At 38.5% G+C, this 20699-nt stretch overlaps 1 protein-coding gene across 7 annotated transcripts in view; it reads left to right on the top strand.

Annotated features, from left to right (window-relative positions):
• LOC126278331 (kelch domain-containing protein 3) overlaps positions 1–15498 on the top strand; it is a 111953-nt gene extending 96455 nt beyond the window's left edge. For all 7 annotated transcript variants that reach the window (XM_049978361.1, XM_049978360.1, XM_049978365.1 and 4 more), the window contains exon 9: positions 8197–15498. In XM_049978361.1, coding sequence (XP_049834318.1) covers positions 8197–8260 — 64 coding nt within the window. In that variant the 3' untranslated portion in view covers positions 8261–15498. The remainder of the gene's footprint in view (positions 1–8196) is intronic.
• Positions 15499–20699: the final 5201 nt, after the last annotated feature.

Below are 20699 nucleotides of genomic sequence, written 5' to 3'. Positions count from 1 at the left end.
GTGACAAACAGACACGAACTATTTGAAAAAGTTAATGCAGAACAGGGAATCAGCGATCATAAAGTGGTTACTGCATTGATGATTTCAGCCTTAAATAGAAACATTAAAAAAAAAAAGTAGGAAGATTTTTCTGTTAAGAAAAAGTGACAAAAAGCAGATTTCAGAGTACTTGATGGATCAACACAAAAGCTTTGTCTCAAGTACAGATAGTGTCGAGGATCAGTGGACAAAGTTCAAAACCATCGTACAATATGCGTTAGATGAGTATGTGCCAAGCACGATTGTAAGAGATGGAAAAGAGCCACCGTGGTGCAACAACAGAGTTAGAAAACTGCTGCGGAAGCAAAGGGAACTTCACAGCAAACATAAACATAGCCAAAGCCTTTCAGACAAACAAAAATTACGTGAAGCGAAATGTAGTGTGAGGAGGGCTATGTGAGAGGTGTTCAATGAATTCAAAAGTAAAATTCTATGTACTGACTTGGCAGAAAATCCTAAGAAATTTTGGTCTTATGTCAAAGCGGTTGGTGGATCAAAACAAAATGTCCAGACACTCTGTGGACCAAAATGGTACTGAAACAGAGGATGACAGAGTAAAGGCCGAAACACTAAATGTCTTCTTCCAAAGCTGTTTCACAGAGCAAGACTGCACTGTAGTTCCTTCTCTAGATTGTCGCACAGATGACAAAATGGTAGATATCGAAATAGATGACAGAGGGATAGAGAAACAATTAAAATCGCTCAAAAGAGGAAAGGCCGCTGGACCTGATAGGATACCAGTTCGATTTTACACAGATTACACGAAGGAACTTGCCCCCTTCTTGCAGCGGTGTACCATAGGTCTCTAGAAGAGCGAAGCATTCCAAAGGATTGGAAAAGGGCACAGGTCATCCCCGTTTCCAAGAAGGGATGTCGAACAGATGTGCATAACTATAGACCTATATCTCTAACGTCGATCAGTTGTAGAATTTTGGAACACTTATTATGTTCAAGTATAATGACTTTTCTGGAGACTGGAAATCTAGTCTGCAGGAATCAGCATGGGTCGTGTGAAACCGAGCTCGCGCTATTTGTCCACGAGACTCGGAGGGCCATAGACATGGGTTCTCAGGTAGATGCCGTGTTTCTTGATTTCCGCAAGGCGTTCGATACAGTTCCCCACAGTCGTTTAATGAACAAAGTGAGAGCATATGGACTATCAGACCAGTTGTGTGATTGGGTTGAAGAGTTCCTAGATGACAGAACGCAGCATGTTGTTATCAATGGAGAGAAGTCTTCCGAAGTAAGAGTGTTTTCAGGTGTGCCACAAGGTAGTGTCATAGAACCGTTGCTATTCACAATATACATAAATGAAGTTGTGGATGACATCGGAAGTTCACTGAAGCTTTTTGCGGATGATGCTGTGGTATATCGAAAGGTTGTAACAATGGAAAATTGTACTGAATAGCAGGAGGATCTGCAGCGAATTGACGCATGGTGCAGGGAATGGCAATTGAAACTCAGTGTAGACAAGTGTAATGTGATGCGAATACATAGAAAGATAGGTCCCTTATCATTTAGCTACAAAATAGCAGGTCAGCAACTGGAAGCAGTTAATTCCATAAATTATGTGGGAGTACGCATTAGGAGTGATTTAAAATGGAATGATCATATAAAGCTGAACGTCGGTTAAGCAGATGCCAGACTGAGATTCATTGGAAGAATCGCAAGGAAATGCAATCCGGAAACAAAGGAAGTAGGTTACAGTATGCTTGTTCGCCCACTGCTTGAATACTGCTCAGCAGTGTGGGATCCGTACCAGATAGGGTTGATAGAAGAGATAGAGAAGATCCAACGGAGAGAAGCGTGCTTCATTACAGGATCATTTAGTAATCGTGAAAGCGTTACGGGGATGACAGATAAACTCCAGTGGAAGACTCTGCAGGAGAGACGCTCAGTAGCTCGGAAGGGGCTTTTGTTAAAGTTTCAAGAACATACCTTCACCGAAGAGTCAAGCAGTATATTGCTCCCTCCTACATATATCTCACGAAGAGACCATGAGGATAAAATCAGAGGGATTAGAGCCCACACAGAAGCATACCGACAATCTTTCTTTCCACGAACAATACGAGACTGGAATAGAAGGGAGGACCGATAGAGGTACTCAGGGTACCCTCCGCCACACACTGCCAGGTGGCTTGTGGAGTATGGATGTAGATGTAGATAGTGGGACTTCGGGAGGTGATGGGAAAGGTAGGAAAGAAAAGGTATGGGAGATTTGTTTGTGTAGATGGGTGGGAGGATAATTACAATCTGTGAAGGCTTCAGTGAGACCCTCAGTAAATGCAATGACCACAGGTGGCTAGGTTGTATGGAAGTGACTTCATGGTATGAAATGGGTGGCAGCTGGTGTAGTGGAGGTATTGCTGGTGGTTAGTAGGTTTGATACAGATGGAGGTACTGATGTAGCCATTTTTGAGGTGGTGGTCAACATCTAGAAAGGTGGCTCATTGGGTTGAGTAGGACCAGGTGAAGCAAATGAGGGAGAAGTTGTTGTTTTTCTGGAGGATTGTGTAGAGGGTGTCACACCCCTACCACTACTCACACTCCTACCTTCTACGTGCTTCCTAAAGTCTGTAAACCTACCCACCCAGGATGCCCCATTGTGGCCTGTTACTATGCCCCTACTGACAGAATCTCTGCTCTCATAGACCAACAGCTTCAACCTACCCTCCTATGTGAAAGATACCAACAATTTTCTCCACCAACTCTCCACAATTGTCGTCCCTTCACCACACTGTGCCCTGCTCATCACTATTGATGCCACCTCTCTGTACACAAACATTCCTAATAGCGCTATTGAACGCTACCTTTCTCAATGCCGATGGATTCCAAACCAACTACTTCCTTCCTTGTCACCATAACCAGCTATATCCTCACCCAAAATTACTTTTCCTTTGAAGGCATTACCTACAACAAATCTGGGGTAAAGCTGTGGCATCCGCATGGCACCATCCTATGTAAACCTAATCATGGACCATCTAGAGGAATCTTACTGAAAAACCGACAATCCTAAACCTCTCACGTGCTTCAGATTCACATCAGTACCTTCATCCATATCAAACCTACTAACCACCAGCAATGCCTCCACTTCGACAGCTGCCACCTGTTCCATACTAAGAAGTCCTTCTGTGAAGACTAGCCACCTGTAGTCATCACATCTGCAGTGATGAGCAGTCCCTCCCAAAATATACTGAGGGTCTCACTGCATCCTTCACAGGCTGTAATTATCTTCCCCACCGTGTACAAAAGCAAATCTGCTCCAAGTCTCCCACCACCTCCCAAAATCCCACCATCCGGCGACAGAGGAGCATTCCCCTCATAAATCACTACCCCCCAGGATTGGAGCAACTGAATTTTATTCTCTGTCAGGGTTTAGACTTCATCTCATAGGCCCTCAAATGATAAATGACTTGCCCACTGTCTTTCCCACCCCTCCCACACGATATTGTGCCATCCACCAAACCTACACAATATACTTGTCCATCCTTACACAACCCCTGCTCCCAACCCCTTACCTCATGGCGCATACTCATGTGATAGACCTAGATGCAAGACCTGTCCCATACATCCTCCCCCCACCACCTATTCCAGTCTGGTCACACACAACACCTATCGCATCAAAGGCAGGGCTGCCTGTGAAACCAGCCATGATTTACAAGCTAAGCTGAACCGATGTACTGCATTCTATTTGGGCATGACAACCAACAAGCTGTCAGCCCACACAATGGCCACTGACAAGCTGTGGCCAAGGAACAGTGGACACACTGCCTAACATGACATCCTTCATTTCAATGACTGCTTCACAGTCTGTGCCATATGGATCCTTCCTACCAGCAGCAGCTTTTCTGAATTGTCCAGGTGGGAACTTTCCCTGCAATACATCCTATGTTCCCATAATCCTACTGGCATCAATCTTCGTTAGTCACTGTCCTCACCTGCCAAACCCTTCCATGTTCCCATTCCAGCACTACACAGCTGTCATTCCACTGTCAAACCCAGTCCTTTTACTTCTCTCCTTTTCCACTACTTCCTTCTCTCCCCCCCCCCCCCCCCCACTCCTCACCTCCCGGCTTACCATCTAACCTGCAGCACTTCACTGTCTGCCACCCCCATCATACTGTCCCTCCCCCTCTCCACCTCAGCCTCCTTCTTACCCCCACCCAGTCACCACTCCCATCATGCATTGGTGCTGCTGTTCAGTGTGGTTTCAGTTTCCTGAGACTGCAGTCATGTGTGAGAGTTGCATTTGCGTTTCTTTTTTAGTTAGCGCTCTCTCTCTCTCTCTCTCTCTCTCTCTCTCTCTCTCTCTCTCTCTCTGCGTGCGTGCGTGCGTGCGTGCGTGTTGTTGACAAAGGCCCTAATGGCTGAAAGCCTTATTTGTGACCGTCTTTTTTGTTGCACTGATCTGTGGCCCAGAATCCCCACTATATGATGCGTAGCAACTTTCTTTTCCACAATATTGTTCTGTTTCTTTTCCATATTTGTGAATCTTTGCTTAATGCTCCTTCTGAAACACTCGGCTACATTTGGTTCTTCAGATTTATCCAGGTCCCATGTCATTAATAACATAACTTTCTGCTGTTTCCTTAGTTTTTACATGCTGTACATAATCAATAAATTATGGTTAGTCCAAATCTGCTCAGGAAATTTTGCAGTTTTCATTCTGGTATTGGAATTTCTTTATCACTGTGTAATTAAAATTGAGGTGGACAGGAGATATAGTTAGGTGGCTAGTTGATGGAACAAGGAAATACTTTCCTGTAACCACAAATAGCCATTTCATTTGTTTTTTGAACTTTATTGTAATAAGAACTGTGTGTTTTAATTTTTGTGTTGAAGAGTTTGGGTAGTAGAAGCTGCAATGGGCAAAGCTAACACCTGGATGAGGAACTGAGCTTATTGGCAGTGGTGCATGGGAGATAGGCAACAGCATGAAACAGGGACTACCTGTGCTGGCAAAATACAGAGGGTCTTTTACAGTAGATGTGGAAGCCCTACAATAATGTTGAAAAGTGCTAGCAAATCGGGTCTCTGGTGAAGTTACGATAGACACAATAGGCCAACAGTGGATAAAAATGAGCTTTCAAAACTGGAACAAGACTCAGAATAAAGACTGGGTCTAAAGGCAGAAGACACAGCAATGGACATGGATTACAATTTGCAGTATGGAGTGTACATACTTTGAAAAGGGATGTGGAAGAACCTTATGACATTATGGAATGAAAAAAGCTGGGTTTTTCAAAGATGGCTGAAACTAGGTGAAGATCCAAAGGAAGATGTGAACTGAAAAACGTGTTAGGCTGTACTGGATAGGCAGCAAGGTGGACACCAGAATTGGAATGTGGGCATATTTGTGAGAGATGGAATGACAGAGAAAGTTACTGGAGTTAATGAGTAAATGATAAGACCAATGTATCATTGAAGGGAAAGCAGTAATTTTATAAAAAAATCTGTGTCCTACAGACAGGTTGCATGTCCGAGGAAAAAGAAGAGCTTTTACACAGTAAAATATGATTGTAATGGGAGATACAGTTCATGTAGAGAGGCATGGATATGAAAGTGAACTCCTGAGCAAATGTCTGATATAGCAGAAACAAGGAACATGAAAGATGATTGAACTCTTCCAACAGATATTAAACTCTTAAGTTCCAACCTTCATTCACTAAGAGAGAAAGCCATAAATGAACATGGTACAGAAGTGATTGATCTAAAATATTAGTAATCGATTATACGTTAGAAAAGGAGAAACGTAATAGGCATATAGGTAATACCATCAGAGTCCTTATACGATGATCATCAGTTGTTAGTAATCATTATCAGATAAATAAAGGAGGGAAAAGTAACAGAAAACAAAGATACATGAATGAGTGTGGAAGTTCAAAGAAGCAGAGCTGAAGACACAATAGCAGAAGGAAAAAATGGAAAAAAAGGTTCCTCTGAGTGAGCTGCAAACTGTGGAAGAAGACTGGAGGACTTTTAAGAACACACCACTAGAAGCAGCAGAGGAAGTGTGTGCAAGAGATATTAATAAAAGGAGATACAAGGAGGCCCCTTGGCAAAATTATGAAGTTAAAGACGCAGTTTGGAAGGATAAGCTATTTAGAATACAGTTCCTACAAATAACACCAAAAGCAAGAAAAAATATGGAGTGATAAAGAGGAGGCACAAAAACTTTAGAGGAAAAGAAAGTGGATGGAAAATGGACCACAGTTACAGAAGAAGGTAGTATAGGAGATAAGAAAATACTGTACATAATGATCAGAAATAGGAGGAATGGCAGAGAATGTCAAAATGGTTGATAAAGATGGGATTGATGTTAGAGGATCTCTAGAGATCTGTGGAAGACAAATTTGGATGATTTGCTGAATCCAGATGGATCATTTGAGGAAACAGAGCTCTGGATGGAATAGAGACAGATCTGTAGATTGAAAAATATCTAATGTGGATAAAGTAGAGGAAACACTGAATAATTTGACAGGAGAAAAGGAATTAAAGTAGGATGAACCAAGAGTGGAAATGATCAGAGCAGTAGAAGAGTTGGGGACATGATGACTATATGGACTTAAGAGAGCAGTTTGGATGGAAATGAGAACATCTGAAGACGAGGAGGAGGTCATATGTGTACTCTTCAAGAAGGGTGACAGAAGGATGTAAAAACCTAAGGGCAGTACCATTATGTTCCACTGTTCAAAAATTTATGGAAAGATTAAGGAGGGATGAATCTGGAAAATAGGGAGAAAGCAGCTGTGTATTTTCAATGGGACAGCTGCAGGACCATGACTGTGAGTATGGGAGAGAGCTACATGGATCTGTGACAAGAAGGTCTGCAAGAGTATGGTCTAAATTTGGTGCAAAGTAGTATGAGAAAAATGTTACGCAAAGATGTAAGAGACAGTGGTCACAACAAGGAAGAATGGTGGACTTATGGTAAGCATGACACTGGGTAGGGAGCAGCTGAAAATGGTGGAAGGTTTCAAATACCTGGGGGAATGTAATAGAAGAAAATGTAAGAAATGACAAAGAGTCAAGTGAACGTGCAAGACAAGCTGATAATTTGTGAGAACTATAAGGTGAACAATAGAGAACAAAGAACACTCAGAAAAGCAAGAAAGTTATATACCAAATGTATTATATACCAGTTGTGTTACATGCTGCAGAAACCTGTAGGAAAGAGGAAAAATAAGACTTGAACAAGTGAAGTGGCAGGTTTATAGATGTTGAATAGAGATAACAAAAATGAAAAAAGAAATACAAAAGTGTTAGGAGCATACCAATTGTGGAACCCCTAAAAGAGAAGAATGAGGAAAGCAGATTAAATTGGTATCAGCATATGGAGAGAGTGGAAGAGTCAAGGATACCAAAGAAGATGCAAGAGATGAAAGTGGAGAGCAAGAAACCAAAGGAAGGACAAAGGGACAACTGGCTAAAAACAGTGGGAAAAAGCGTTAGGAAGAATTAAGAAGAATGGGCCAAAGTAATGATAGAGAGGTAGTGGCAAGAATGAAAAAGATTGAGAGAATTTTGTTCAAAACAGATCCTGCAAATGACAGGAAACTGTACATGATGAATGTGACGAGGAGGAGGAGGAGGAGGAGGAGGAGGAGGAGGAGGCTAGTCTAGTCCTAAAATTATCCATAAAAGTGTTCAATAAGCATGTGATAATTTCCATACAGAACTTTTTTTGTCGAGCAATAGTGAATAATGCTTCATTGTAGTCTTCAGAGCTTTTATGTGCCTGTTACTACTCTACAGAAACTATTAGCTTATTAAAAAATCTTCAGTGTTCATTGTACTGCATCATTTTGAGTATTATGAAGTTGTAGTCAGTATTTTTGTAAAAAATTTGTGAAATCGAAGTTTGGTCAATTGTATGTTTCTTATTGGCATAAGCACCCTACTTATTAAGTCCAAATGCTTGCCATAGTGCAGATAGGTTCTTAACAAGAACAAAAATTTGGGAAAGAAAGGAAATGCATTTACAAAATTTCTTCTAAACCCTGACCATGTGTTCGGCAGACATACCTTTCGGTGACAGATTGATTTCTTGAACAATATGATGAGAAATTAATTAAAGTGTGAACTGTTGTACTGTTATTTTAAAGTATCATACACTAACATGTATGTATGGTTATGTGAAATTATATTAATTTTCAGGTGGGAACTGCGTGTAATGGTGACACCAAACTCCATATCCAGACCTTTGAACAACACTGGCTGACATAGGGTAACTTGTTCATTATGCTGTTATAACTCGGTCAGTGTGGCTGAATAGGGCAAGACTGTTCTGTTGTCAAGTTATAAGTATCAGATTACTACTGAGAACGTAAGTCTTGTGAAATAAATTGTGTGTGTGTGTGTGTGTGTGTGTGTGTGTGTGTGTGTGTGTGTGTGTGTGTGAGAGAGAGAGAGAGAGAGAGAGAGAGAGAGAGAGAGAGCACACCAGGTTTGGTGTGAGATTATGTTAGGTACAAAACTTGTGACATATTGTTGTTTGAAAAGACTTGCTGACATTGTATGAAGATACACTGTTGAAATTGCAGCCACTACGTGATGTGTCTCTTTATACATAAATACGTGTCATCAGGTTATATTGTTGAATCTCTAATGTTATTGATGTGCGATTGTAATGCAGTTTTTGTGTGTAACTTTCAGTAATTTGGGTGTACTCATTTGAATTTTCAGTTGACATAAATAATGTTTAATTCATTTAACGTAATGTTGTTTTTGACCCAAAGAAAATTTTTGAAACTTTTTTACTGTTAAACAATTGTTATTAGCTCAAACAATTGTTATTAGCTCTGTTATGCTATAAAGTCTAAAACATGTACAGCTAATAACTAAATCACACTTAATTCTTCAGTATTTGGTTTATATAACTGTTAGCAGGAACAAAATTTATATTGCTGATGTGAAAATCAGATGTAATTCACATAAAAACAGTTTTTTTTTATTGTGTCCTTTCCCTGTAACAAATAGATTGCAATAGTGCAGAGTTTGTATTAAGACTCTATAAGGTACAACCTCAACCTCAGAAGAAAATGTGATATTTAAAAGAAACATATAGCTCAGAATTAAGTGATCCTTCTTTATATAGAGACTAGATATGAACCTCCAAACGACAGTTATCAAACATTCTGTTTATCATCAATCACAAGAGATATTTTAAATGTTAAAAGTGCAGTGTATGTGTGTGAGATTTTTCTGTTTTATTTTCATTATCTTTTGTTGCTGACTGGTTTGAAATATGAGAAAAGTTACTTCTATTTTACTTCATGTCATGGCTTCATACCAGCATACTCTTTAGTCACCTGCATTATACAGGTATCTTTAAGATGCCTGACAGGCTAGATGCCAAAGATAGGGATCTACTAGAATGGTTTGCATGAGACTGTGTATGACAAAAAAAATATAATGTGTATTTTGCTGAGAAACTCAAATTGCTAGTCTCAAAAGAGAGATTGTTTTTATTTTGCTGCAAGGACTATTTGCAATCATACTTAGTGGAAGAAAGGGAAATTATATCAATAGGGGATGCAAAAACTAATGCAGATTGAACACAAGCTATCTATATGAGAAGTGAATAGATGATTATCAATATACATACTGTAAAGCAAAAATCGCCAAACTTTTGTGTGTAAAAGTGATTTTGACAGATGATTGATACTATATATATATTTTATTCCTCTTGCCTTTGTAAGAAAGCGACTGACAGTTGCACAGTATTGGTCGCCATGAAATTTGTAGCAAGACCTATTGGGTGTTAGTTTGATGAAAGTGAATGTACATGACTGCATTCAGAATGTGATCAGTAGAGAAAACGTGTGAAACAAACAGAATTCTCTCTCGGTGCACATGTGTGTATGAGAGAGAGAGAGATATCTGAGTGGTATTTTGCTTTACAAAGTGCAGTAATGACTTGAGACTTGTCATCATAAATGTGATACATGGAAATAAAGTAACTGAGGGTAGAAGTGACATTTATTTTCTCTTAACTTTAATGTGTTACATTCGCATATTCTTTTTTTTTGTATAGCCAAAATAGTTTTTTGAAACTTGTTGCTACTTTCGTTCCTCAATATGATTACTTGAAATCCACTTCTAAAGACATTGTCATCAACTAGGCACCATTCTGGGGTGGGGGGGAATTTAAAACAACTGTATCAGATTGTGCTGTTCATAATTACTGTACTGCTGTGTGATGTTTGTAACATGGATAATATGTGTATTCAGCTTGATTTACTATAATTACAGTAGACGAACAACAACAACATATTATATTTCAATGAAAATAGTCTACCTGTTAACTGGTAACCTGAGATTTGTTACCACAATAAAACAGTGTTTTTCTCGGTAATTGTTACTTTTTTCTATTAAGGTGATAACTAAATATTCCATTATATTCTAGTATTTGAAGCTATGTAGAGGACAGAAATTTGTACAGTGTATTTTGAAACTGTGAAGCTTGTATTTCTTCTTTCACAGTTGATATTGTAGCTCAGCCACTGCAAAGTATGTGATTTATTTCATTTCTAAATGTTCTGATTTTTATGGTGTACATTACAAATATATAATTTAACAACTAATGTTAGAAATTAAAGTTTCGAATAGTGACAGAATATTCAAGGAATCATTACTCACAGGTTGTAGGTATTAATAATGGCAATGCAACATAAAAGTGACATGCTGGTCATGTAATTGCCATAACCACTGCCAACACATACTTAATATCATGCCGAATTCATCTTGAGCTTGCTGAGAAATAGGTGTGTAATATTTGAGCTGAGATACAAAAATGGAAGTAAGTTTTTATCTCTGCTATTGGTGTTCCACTGCATTTGGCAGTCTCACCCACATATCATGGACTGTAGAGCACAGTATGGTCAGGAATCAGTAACATCATTCCTGCTGTTGATATTATGTTACCACCAACAGTCTAGTTACTGATTTAATTCATTTTTATACTCAGAACAGCCCATCAAACCACAGACAGAAATAATTTTTTAACATTTTGAGAAACTCCCTACACTTAATCCTCAATCCAAAGTTGAGTGGCAACAATTCTTCTCCACTCCTCTCTGTGCCCTATTAGCTTCTTAATTTTCTCATATGAGCCATCTCCTATATCATCTGTTATCAGGCTAGAGTGTTGCACTCTAGGTTCTCATCTTCCTCTCTTACCGTGACTCAGGACAGCTGAGATGGTCAATTAATTGATCTCTTCTTTTCCATACTGTTGGTAGCCGAAAACTTTTTCACCTATTTTTCTAAGAATTGCTTCATTCGTGAGCTTTGCTGTCCACAAGATAATTTTGATCTTTCTCTAGCACCACATTTCAAATATCTCCCAAAGTTGCTTATGGCATGCATCCACAGATCCACATTTCTGAACCGTATAAAGCCATACCCCAGTCAGAGCTCAGTAAATCTCAATATAGTCTCCATTTTCATGTACCATGATTGAAACAGCACTTTCTCCTTGTAATAGGGTACCCTGTATCCTATGCTATACCTGCTCTTCTGATCTCCAAGGAGACCATTGCCACTTTCCCTCTCTTCCCACTTCCTACCATATGGGGAGATACATGTCAGGATTTTTCTTTAATTGTCTCAAGGACCATAATGACATATCCGAGAATCTCAGAAATAACACCACTCATCTCAGTTACATACCTACCTCACTCAGATGTTGACTATGGACAAATTTCTTAGACATTTGTTACCAATATTCTCATTTTAACATGTCTACTATAAACACCATATTTCACACCATTATCTTGTTCTTAGATGACTTATAAAGTATCTGACAACAGGCAGCATCACATGTGAGAGTCTTACTGTATGGGTCATTGTACTTTTTCATTGCTTGCCTAATTTTCCTGTCAAATGTATTGTCAGGCCAAACCTGCTTCATTCCATGCTTTGTGAACCCATAACTTCCAGTGCAGGACATGGTCATAAACTTACCTGTTTTAACTCCTACAACAGCACTTGACTCCTCCTTTGTTCATGAAGTCATAACTTATAGGAAAATAGATGCTCTGTACAATTGCATAATGCATTTCAAAGCCAAGTGGGATTTTTTAATTCTATAGTTACAGGGCTTCCACTCAAATTTCTAACACTGTGTAACAAAAACTGATTGTTAATACATTTTTGGTTTCAGACATTTGCTCTGTCTGATGGCCCACTTCCCTCATCTTCCCATTGTTCATAACTTCAGTCTAGCCAACATAATATTTTTCTCTGTCATCTTATCTTAATAAAGCTTGTTTTAACATTAAAAAGAACTGTTATCTTGAACAGCAAATGAAAGGGATGGGTTGCTGCCCACAACATAGAGGAAGTACTGTCTTCTTTAAGTGTGTGTAGCTGCCACTCAATACCTCTTCTATGCGGCGACTAACAATCTAAACATTTCAGTTGGTGTTATTCCATCCCAGATTTTCCATTGTTAGACCAGTTTTCTAATGAGGCAACTGTATTTTATTATAGTACATGTGTTAACACACAAATTATGAATGAAATTTTCTGTTGCTCCTACTTAGATAAAACACTGCATTACAGGTTTCCATAGTTACGTGTGTCATCAGTGGGTAGACAGGCTGCTAAAGCTAGTTCTTGTCATACAATCAGAAAAAGTAATCTTTATAAATGAAGCAGTTAGAAACCACACACATGCATACAACAGGTTGTAAATAAATTATCCTGATCGTTTCTTTCTTTCTTTTTTTTCATCTATTGTTAGATCAGAGAATACAAATTGAGCCTCATACTGTCATTCTGGGTGTGCTTCTGTCAGATTTGTGTCATTGAATTAGTTTCCTGGCCTGTACTATGCTTTGCAGTGTAGCACACACTCAACAACTGTTCCACAACCTGCTTTACAAGCAAATTTCATTAGGCAATGGCTTACTAGGCTTCCACTGTTTTAAAAATTTATAGCTCCCTTTTTAAACACAAAGTATTGTGTAACTGATGATTTACATTCTTCTTGTTGGTGTACCATAATGTTCTTTACAGCATGTAGCAATATTGCATGTACAATATTTATGCTATTATGAATGTACTTCATAATTAATGTTACTAATAGGGTAGATTAAAAATCTACTCACCAAGCGGTGACAGAAAACACACACACACACACACACACACACACACACACACACACACACACACACACACGAGGTTACAATTAGACAAGCTTTCAGAGCCAGTGGCTCCTTCAGGCAGAAAGGTTGAAGGAGAAGGAAGAGAAGTGAAGGAAAAGGACTGGAGAAGTCCTCAGATAATGGGTAAACTTTGGAAAAGTTACCCAGAACTGTGGGTCAGGAGAGACTTAACAGATGGAATGAGAAGGAAATGTCCCTTCTTTTTCTTCTGTACAAATGACTATTGTTAGGTCAGAGAACACAGATTGTGCCCCATGCTATCATTCTGGATGGCTTCTGTGAGATTTTTGTCATTGAATTAGTTTCCTTCTCATCCAGTGTGGTAAGCCTCCCCTGATTCGCAGTTCTGGGTGATTTTTAGACCTCTCCAGTCTTCTTTCTTTACCATTCTTCCGTCCACTTCAACCCTTCTGCCTGGAGGAGGACCCACTGGCTCAGAAAGCGTGCCTAATTATAACCTTCTATAATATGTTTTTTGTACCGCCACTTGGTGGGTAGATTTTTCATGTATCCAATTACATTATATTGCCAAAAACTGATTGTTTTCATAATTAATATTGTGTGCTGTAATCAAAGATTTGAATGCCATTCTGTCCCTGTCTCCTGTGTTTGGCATTTCATTTATTTTCTTTTCAGTTAGGTTTCTTTGGATTCATGATGCTTTATGCTATCCTTGTGAAAAGCCAAATAAATGTCCATGCAGATCAGAAACCAAGCTGTAATTAAAATTATTGAGGAGGCATTCAAATATTGAAAGTTTCAGATATTTGAAAGAGAGTTTTACCAATGAATCACATTGAAATAACAGGTTGGAGGTTAGTCATCAGTCACTATTAATCTGTTAGCTCCACTATCAATTCTAATTCTAATGGATAAGTTCATCTAAGAAGTCTAATGTGGTTAGTGGATTAACTACATTATCATGTTGCTGTTGATCTTGTCCCAATCCCTGCATGTGACTGCAATATTGTGCTATGTATTTTTACTCCTGTTTAAGTATATATTGTTTACAGCAGAATTGTTGTTGTTGTTGTTGTTGTTGTTATTATGATGTAGACATTTCTCTACGCCATATTGTAATTTTATCACATAGGAGCTTCTGTTTCTACATCCATATTGAAAATGATGCTTTTGATTGACAGGATAACTCGGTGAAAGAAATCGTTTCATATAACAGAGTTCATGTATCAAGATTCATATTGGTTTCCCTTTTTTGTGTTGTGTGTATGAAAATAAGCAAGCAGTTATAGCAACAATTATGCCAAGTATTCAGCAAAATTAGTAACTGGTTTAACTGCACATTTCAATTCGTAAGAAAACTATCAGCAATGTCTTGTTCACAATATACTTTCAAGGAATCAGCTTTCTACTTAGATAAGCAGATAACGAATTGGCTTCCTATGCTATTGTAAATATATAATTGAAGTACATTCTAAAAAAGATACTGCTGATGATAATTTCTGTTTATGCATGTGTTCCAAAATTTATGGAAAATTTAAGGCTGTAATAAAATAATGATGCAAAATAAAGTTATATGATGTCTATTTTTATGTAATAAAAAGTCTTCATTATAAGTAAATGCAGTTTCATATATGTATAATCCTCATGATGTTGTATTGTGTAAATAGCTGCCAAGAATGTGACAAGTTTACTGTTGTATAAATTATTTGTTAATATTTTTTAATATTTTTAGTTTATAATTGCAACATGTTCCTGATACCTATAGCTTTATTACAGTAAGATTTGTTCCCTATCACAATTTTATTCCAGTATAATGCAACTTATTCCACAAGTAGATTTGTTTAAGCTAAATTTTCTTCTTTCCAGTCAATTCAGTGCCATTGTTTGGATTCTGTGGTTTGTGTGTCATATTACAGGTTGATGAATCCATTTACTGTATGTTAACATTAAGAAAAAGAATGTATGGAGAGTTCATATCGCCACAGAGTTATTGATATAAATTATTTCTTGGAAGTTGCTTGTGCGCTTCCTGTTTTAATTTCAGTTTTTTTCTGATTATATTTTGTGCTTTAACATCAAGAATGCAAAAGTAGTGTCAGTATCCTTATATATTGTTGCAATGTAGTATACATACATGTGGATATCTGCCATAGAATCATTAATTTGCCCATCTATGAATTTAATTTTTTAAGTATCTTGCAGAACAGTTATCACCAGTTAATTTGTATAATTTGTCTCTTCTCATTAAATTTCCAAAAATTGTCAGACTTATTTAAGACAACCATAAAATTGTATCTATGGTGAAATAAATGTGATGTATTGTTTAGATGATTACAGTTGTTATATTTCCCAAGAATATGCTGCTCTTGTGTGTGGCTCAAAATTGATGACATCCTCTTGGGTATAATATGCTGGAGATAAAATAATTGCCCATTTGGATCTGCAGCTGTGGGACTACTAAGAAGGATGTTATCAGGAGAAATGAAATTGATGTTCTGTGGATCATTGTATGAAATGCTAGATTGCTTAAGAGAGGTTTTAAAAAGGAAAGTTAACTGTTTTATGGTAGACATAGTAAGAATTAGTGAAGTAAAGTGGTGGGAAGAACAGTGCTTCTGGTGAGGTGAATAGAGTGTCACAGATACAACATAAAATAAGGGTAACACATGAGTAGCTCTAATAAAGTATGTGAAAATAGGAATGCATGCAATAGTGTACTGAACACATCATAGCCAAAATAGACAAGATACCATCACCTACTGCAATAGTAAAAGTTTAAATGCCTACCAGCTCTGAGATTGAAAGATTGTGTGATGTGATAAAAGAAATTAATCTGATAATTAAGGGAGATGAAAATTTAATTGTGATGGGAGACTGAAATTTGGTAGTTGGAAAAGGATGAAAAGGAACAGTAGTAGGATAATGTGGACTGGAGGAAAGGAATGAGAGGAACCCACTTGGTATAATTTTGCACAGAGAATAATATAACCAATGGTAATACATGTTTCAAGAATATATAAATAAAAATCATGAAAGAAGGCTGTGCATGTGGAAGAAACATGGAGACACAGGAAGGTTTCAGACTGATAATACAGGGTGAGTCACCTAACATTACAGCTGGATATATTTTGTAAACCACATCAAATACTGACGAATCGATTCCACAGACCAAACGTGAGGAAAGGGGCTAGTGTAATTGGTTAATACAAACCATAAAGAAATGCACGGAAGTATGTTTTTTTAACACAAACCTACGTTGTTTTTTTTTAAAATGGAACCCCATTAGTTTTGTTAGCACATCTGAACATATAAACAAATACGTAATCAGTGCCGTTTGTTGCATTGTAAAATGTTAATTACATCTGGAGATATTGTAACCTAAAGTTGACGCTTGAGTACCACTCCTTTGCTGTTCGATCGTGTGTATCGGAGAGCACTGAATTACGTAGGGATCCAAAGGGAATGGTGATGGACCTTAGGTACAGAAGAGACTGGAACAGCACATTACGTCCAATGCTAACACCTTTTTATTGGTCTTTTTCACTGATGCACATGTACATTACCATGAGGGGTGAGGTACACGTACACACGTGGTTTCCGTTTTCAATTACGGAGTGGAATAGTGTGTGTCCCGACATGTCAGGTCAATAGATGTTCAATGTGGTGGCCATCATTTGCTGCAGACAATTGCAATCTCTGGCTTAATGAATGTCGTACACGCCGCAGTACATCTGGTGTAATGTTGCCGCAGGCTGCCACAATACATTGTTTCATATCCTCTGGGGTTGTAGGCACATCACGGTACACATTCTCCTTTAACGCACTCCACAGAAAGAAGTCCAGAGGTGTAAGATCAGGAGAACGGACTGGTCAATTTATGCGTCCTCCACGTCCTGTGAAACGCCCGTCGAACATCCTGTCAAGGGTCAGCCTAGTGTTAGTTGCTGAATGTGCAGGTGCACCATCATGCTGATACCACATACGTCAACGTGTTTCCAGTGGGACATTTTCGAGCAACGTTGGCAGATCATTCTGTAGAAACTCGATGTATGTTGCAGTTGTTTGGGCCCCTGCAATGAAGTGAGGACCAATGAGGTTGTCGCCAATGATTCTGCACCATACATTTACAGTCCACGGTTGCTGTCACTCTACCTGTCTGAGCCAGCGAGGATTGTCCACGGACCAGTAATGCATATTCCGTAGATTCATTGCCCCGTGGTTTGTGAAACCCGCTTCATCGGTAAACAGGTAGAACTGCAACGCATTCTCTGTTAATGCCCATTGACTGAATTGCACTCGATGATTAAAGTCATCACCATGTAATTGCTGATGTAGCGACACATGAAACGGGTCAAAGCGGTGATGATGTAGTATGTGCATGACACTACTTTGACTCAGTCCACCGGCTCTCGCAATGTCCCGTGTACTCATGTGTGGGTTCATGGCAACAGCAGCTAAGACACCAACTGCACCCACTTCTCCTGTGACGGGCCTGTTACGGACCCATTTGCGTGCTATGACCATACCTGTTGCATACAGTTGCAGGTAGATGTTTTGCAATGTGCAGCACGTTGGATGCTCTCTGTCCGGGTACCGTTCTGCATACACTCTGCAGGCTTCAGCTGCATTTCGTCGACACTCGCCATAGATGAGCATCATCTCCGCCTTTTCAGAGTTCGAATACACCGTGGTCACAGTTCCTACAACATTACACTATCACAGACGTCTGGTAACATGGTGTACTACAGTTGGTCTGCATGAGGAAATGAATGCAGAATAACAATAGCAGCAAGTGCTACATGTAGACACTGCGACAGCTAGACCAAACCACAACAGTGCACTACAGCCACACTCGTAAAAACGATCGTCATCGTAAACATGTCCCTGCAGATGCTGTTCGCTGACCCTGGCCCTGTATGATGGTAAGACAAAGATTCAAAATCAGATTTTAAAATGAAAAATATTTCCAGGTGAACTGCAGATTAAGCCTGAAGAGATAGAGAAAGATGGGAAATAAAGATGAGACCTGGATCAAGCGGAAGAACTAGAAGTTGTTGAGTGTTTCAAATGGAGCATTAGGCAACAAATGACTGGACAGGGAAAGGAATATAATGTAACAAAATATGTACCTTTGAGAAATAAAGTAATGGAGCAGCAGGAGCTGTAATGGTCAAAAAGACCAATCCTAACACAAATCCATGGATAATGTAAGTTACTGAATTTAAATGATGAAAGCAGAAAATATAAAAGTGAGGCAGGTAAAGGGAATACAGATGACAAAAAAAAAAAAAAAAAAAAAAAAAAAAACCGAAAAGGGCATTGACATGAAGTGAAAAGCAGGTACAGCTAGAAGACAATTGCAAGACTTTAGAAGCATGCATAACTAGGGGAAAGAAAGATGCTACCTATAGAACAATTAAGGAGCAAATTCATAGAAGGGCTGTAAAAGGGAAAGAAAGTCAAAAGCAATGTTATAGAAAGGGGAAAGGAAGTACATTAAGATAAGCTGGGAAATCTGAAACTGCAATAATTATTTCACAGAACCCTGTAAGGCTTAAGCTGAAACATGGAACCTGTAGTAGACATTCGCTCAGAATTTCTTAAATTCTTGGGCTAAATTTTATGACAGAAATCTTCCACTTGATATGTAAGACATACGAAACAGGTGACATATCCCCAGACTTATAATTCATACTGCAAAGAAGGCATGTGCTGACAGGTGTCAATAAATACAAAAATGATCAGTTTTAAATGTATGACATGAATTACTCACAGAAGAATGGGAACAGTGGTGAAAAGTGAAACTGAGGAACATCCGTTTGGATTCCCAAGATATGTAGCAAAACACAAGGCAGTACTGATCCTATGACTTACACTGGAAGATAGGGTAAAGAAAAGCAAACCTGCATTTATAGCACTTGTTAATTTAGAGATAGTTGTTGATAGTGCTGATTGGAATACTCTCTTTGAAATTCTGAAGGTAGCAGAAATAACACATAAGGAGTGGAGGTTATCTCCAACTTGTAAAGAAGCCATACTGTTGTTTTAAGAATTGATCATCATGAAAGGGAAGCAGTAGTTGGAGAAGGGAATGAAGCACTGTTTAAGCCTACACCCATGTTATTCAGTTTGTATGTTGAGCAAGCTGTGAGTGAAAAAAGGAGAAATTTGGAAAAGGAATTAAAGTTCAGGGAGAGGAGTATTTATTTAAAAAAAATTGCTGGTGACTGTGTAATTCTGTCAGAAACAGCAAAGAACTTGAAAGAGTATTTGAATGGAGTAGACAGTGTCTTGAAAATGCTGTAAGGTGGACATCAATAAAAGTAGAATAGTGGTAATGCAATGTAGTCAAATTAAATAAGGAGACAATGAGGGAATTAGAACATGTGACTGTATCATTATTAGAAGAGTTTTGCTGTATGGGCAGAAAAGTAACTGATGATGGCCAGCAAGAGGAAAGGGAAGGATGTAAAACATAGACTAGCAACAGGTAGAAAAGCTTTTCCGAAAAAAATTTTTAACATCAAATATTAAGAAGTATTTTTTGAAGGTATTTTGTCTGCAGTGTAGCCTTGCACGGAAATGATATGTTGCCAATAAAGAAGTTCAACAAAAAGAAAGTAGTAGCTTCTGAAATGTTGTGATATGTAAAAATGCTGATCATCAGATGGGTAGATGGTATGACGAGATACTGAAGCAAATTAGGGAGAAGATAAATTCATGGCACAGCCAGGTTTCGGTTAATAGGACACATGCCAAGACATGAAGAAGTCTTCGAATTAATGATGGAGGAAAATGTAGAGGATAAAAAGTGTGGGAGGCACCAAGGCTCAAATACAGTGAGCAGGTTCAAATGAATGTAGGCTGCACCAGTTATGCAGAGATTAAGAGACTTGCATAGGATAAACCAACATGTAGTGGTGCATCAAGGCAGTCTTTGGATTGAAGACCACAACATGGAACCTATGGAACATCTCTGAGTTAAACAATTTCCACAGTGAAACTATAATTGCACAAAAATAGGGAAAGATGTACTATTTATCTGGTGACAATATTTTAATTTGTGACATGACAAAAATGCTAGGGTTTGAAACAATAGTTCCTCCATGTTCCAAGGAAAAGGATGAGTTTGTTGACATCACATAATACAGGGAGAAAGGTGGAGTCATCCAAAGTATCTGTGGCCATAGGATGTCCACCATATGAGATACAGAAATACAGTAATGAAATGTTCAAAATTGGGAGCCTAAGAAATTGGAAGTTGAATGCCCAGCAGTCAGGGAACGACATGGTTTCTAGAGTTTCTTCAAGTGGTATTGATAGATGGTACTTTTCAAGACAGGTTGCAGATTTCATTTTCCTCCATGTTCTTCATGGAAGGAAAGAATAATATGAAAATTGAAACCATGTATGAAAACAAGAAGTGCAAGGTGAAGTGTGAGTAGGGCTATAAATGTATCAAAATCTCGGCATTAATTCCTCACACTAGCCCAGACATAAAAAAGAAGTGAGCAGGGGATGTCAGTT

Source organism: Schistocerca gregaria, chromosome 6 (assembly GCF_023897955.1).
Source record: "Schistocerca gregaria isolate iqSchGreg1 chromosome 6, iqSchGreg1.2, whole genome shotgun sequence".
In the NCBI taxonomy this organism is placed as follows: Eukaryota; Metazoa; Arthropoda; class Insecta; order Orthoptera; family Acrididae; genus Schistocerca; species Schistocerca gregaria.
The sequence above is the reverse complement of the archived record's forward strand: the minus strand, read 5'-3'. Positions and strand labels throughout refer to the sequence as shown.